General features: G+C 41.6%; 1 protein-coding gene across 1 annotated transcript; it reads right to left on the reverse strand.

Annotated features, from left to right (window-relative positions):
* Nucleotides 1-200: 200 nt before the first annotated feature.
* Nucleotides 201-455, reverse strand: SARC_13949 (hypothetical protein; the record flags this gene model as incomplete). Its single annotated transcript, XM_014291920.1, has 1 exon — nucleotides 201-455. One exon carries the CDS (start codon nucleotides 453-455, stop codon nucleotides 201-203), a length of 255 nt encoding a protein of 84 aa, XP_014147395.1.
* Nucleotides 456-1,661: the final 1,206 nt, after the last annotated feature.

The raw sequence follows: 1,661 nt of genomic DNA on the forward strand, positions 1-1,661 counted from the left end.
GTATTTTATACGCTTTCAGTCCTCACGGCGTCCCAACCGTGATTTATTGTATGACGCGCCGCCTCATCTAAAGACGGTATTTAGCGTGCTCTGGGCGACCTTGAGCCAAGTACGATACCAAACCAATCAGAAACAAATATTTATTCGCCACATTTCAAATGCAAATTAGCTGAAGTAGCGCGACTACAGGACCGTATCAGTCAGCCAGATGCCATATATGTATCATCCAATTTGTTAATTCCAGCCATGGCGTCCTCCAATGACACTCGCGTCAGATCCACTTCTATACCGAGAGGCATAAAGCCGACACGAAACCTACCATAGAAGTCCTTGTTGAAATCAAACATACTCGTGCCGCCATATTGGATAGGCAAATTCTCGGGCTCAATGAAATCCAGGAAATGCCGGAACTCGGACTCATCTATTAGAAACATGTAAGTTTTTGGCGCCAGCATACGTGTCAGCTATCTCGTGTATGCGTGCGTTTGTGATATTTGGATACGATCTCGAGTTGCAAAAACTAATTAAACTTTCTGGATCGCGACGTCGCATATTGCTGAGAACAAAACATTTCAAGTCAATCCAGAAACTCGCATGCATTTGGTATAATCAATGTTTGAACAAGATCGGTCAATGCTCCCATCACATCGTCATATGAACCGCACATGAGCATGCTTTGTTCCTTCTCATCTCACGAAGCAACTTCCGTTGAAAAAAAAAGCAGGAACATACGTACAAAGTATCTGACCAATTGAGTTAATTCAGAACACATCAGCATACCGTAGAAGTCAATTTTGGAGACTGTGCTCGTCCAAGGCTTTTTTAATCACGCTCCATACGCCCTTGAATAAGTATTATGCTTTGACTAAGCGTACTTTTTCCAGCACTTCGGGGAGACACTTATTGACGAGGTTGATCGCTTCCAAGTACAAAGATATGTTCATATTCTTTTTGAGGGAGAAGCCTTTCAGATCCACGATGATAGTGGCACTCTCTGAATTCGGGCACAGCTTTTTTATCTGGATTGAGTGGTGAAGTGCACGAGATAGTTATGCTGAATATTAAGCAATTATCGATGTATTTTGCGTGTGCTCGTGGCTGAAGTGAACTCAAAGTTATACATACATCTGGGAACGTACGAGTGAATTTCATACCAACACCGTGGCTCCATATTTATTTATTTATATATTTAGCAACGACATGTTCCAGCCGGGACGCAAACGCGGCTAGTGCGAATGCATAAGATTGACTAAGACTGTTCAATGACACGTTGCTATATCAGGATAAACATCTGACCGAAGTCAATTGTGTCTTGGTCGCGGATTTGAACATCTATGTGATTATTTGCGTCATTCACAAGACTAAACCACTTACTTGATCAGTGACGTAGATCACTAGTTTCTGCACATCTGCATGTATTCCAACCAGTGTCACTTTGATGGAAAAATCGAACGAAGTGTTAATATTATCTGAGGAAGCTTCGAAATGGGTATAGGCAAGAACATGTACAGGCTATCGATAGGGGTTTGTTTTGAATTATCCAGTACAATTTGCGGCAATACCGTGAATAAAACAATGGGCATATCTAACTACTAAGGCAAAGTATAGGAGGTTGTCTATAACACCATTTTATTAAAAGTGGAATCTACGGGTGTACAGTA

Source organism: Sphaeroforma arctica (assembly GCF_001186125.1).
Source record: "Sphaeroforma arctica JP610 unplaced genomic scaffold supercont1.3953, whole genome shotgun sequence".
In the NCBI taxonomy this organism is placed as follows: Eukaryota; class Ichthyosporea; order Ichthyophonida; genus Sphaeroforma; species Sphaeroforma arctica.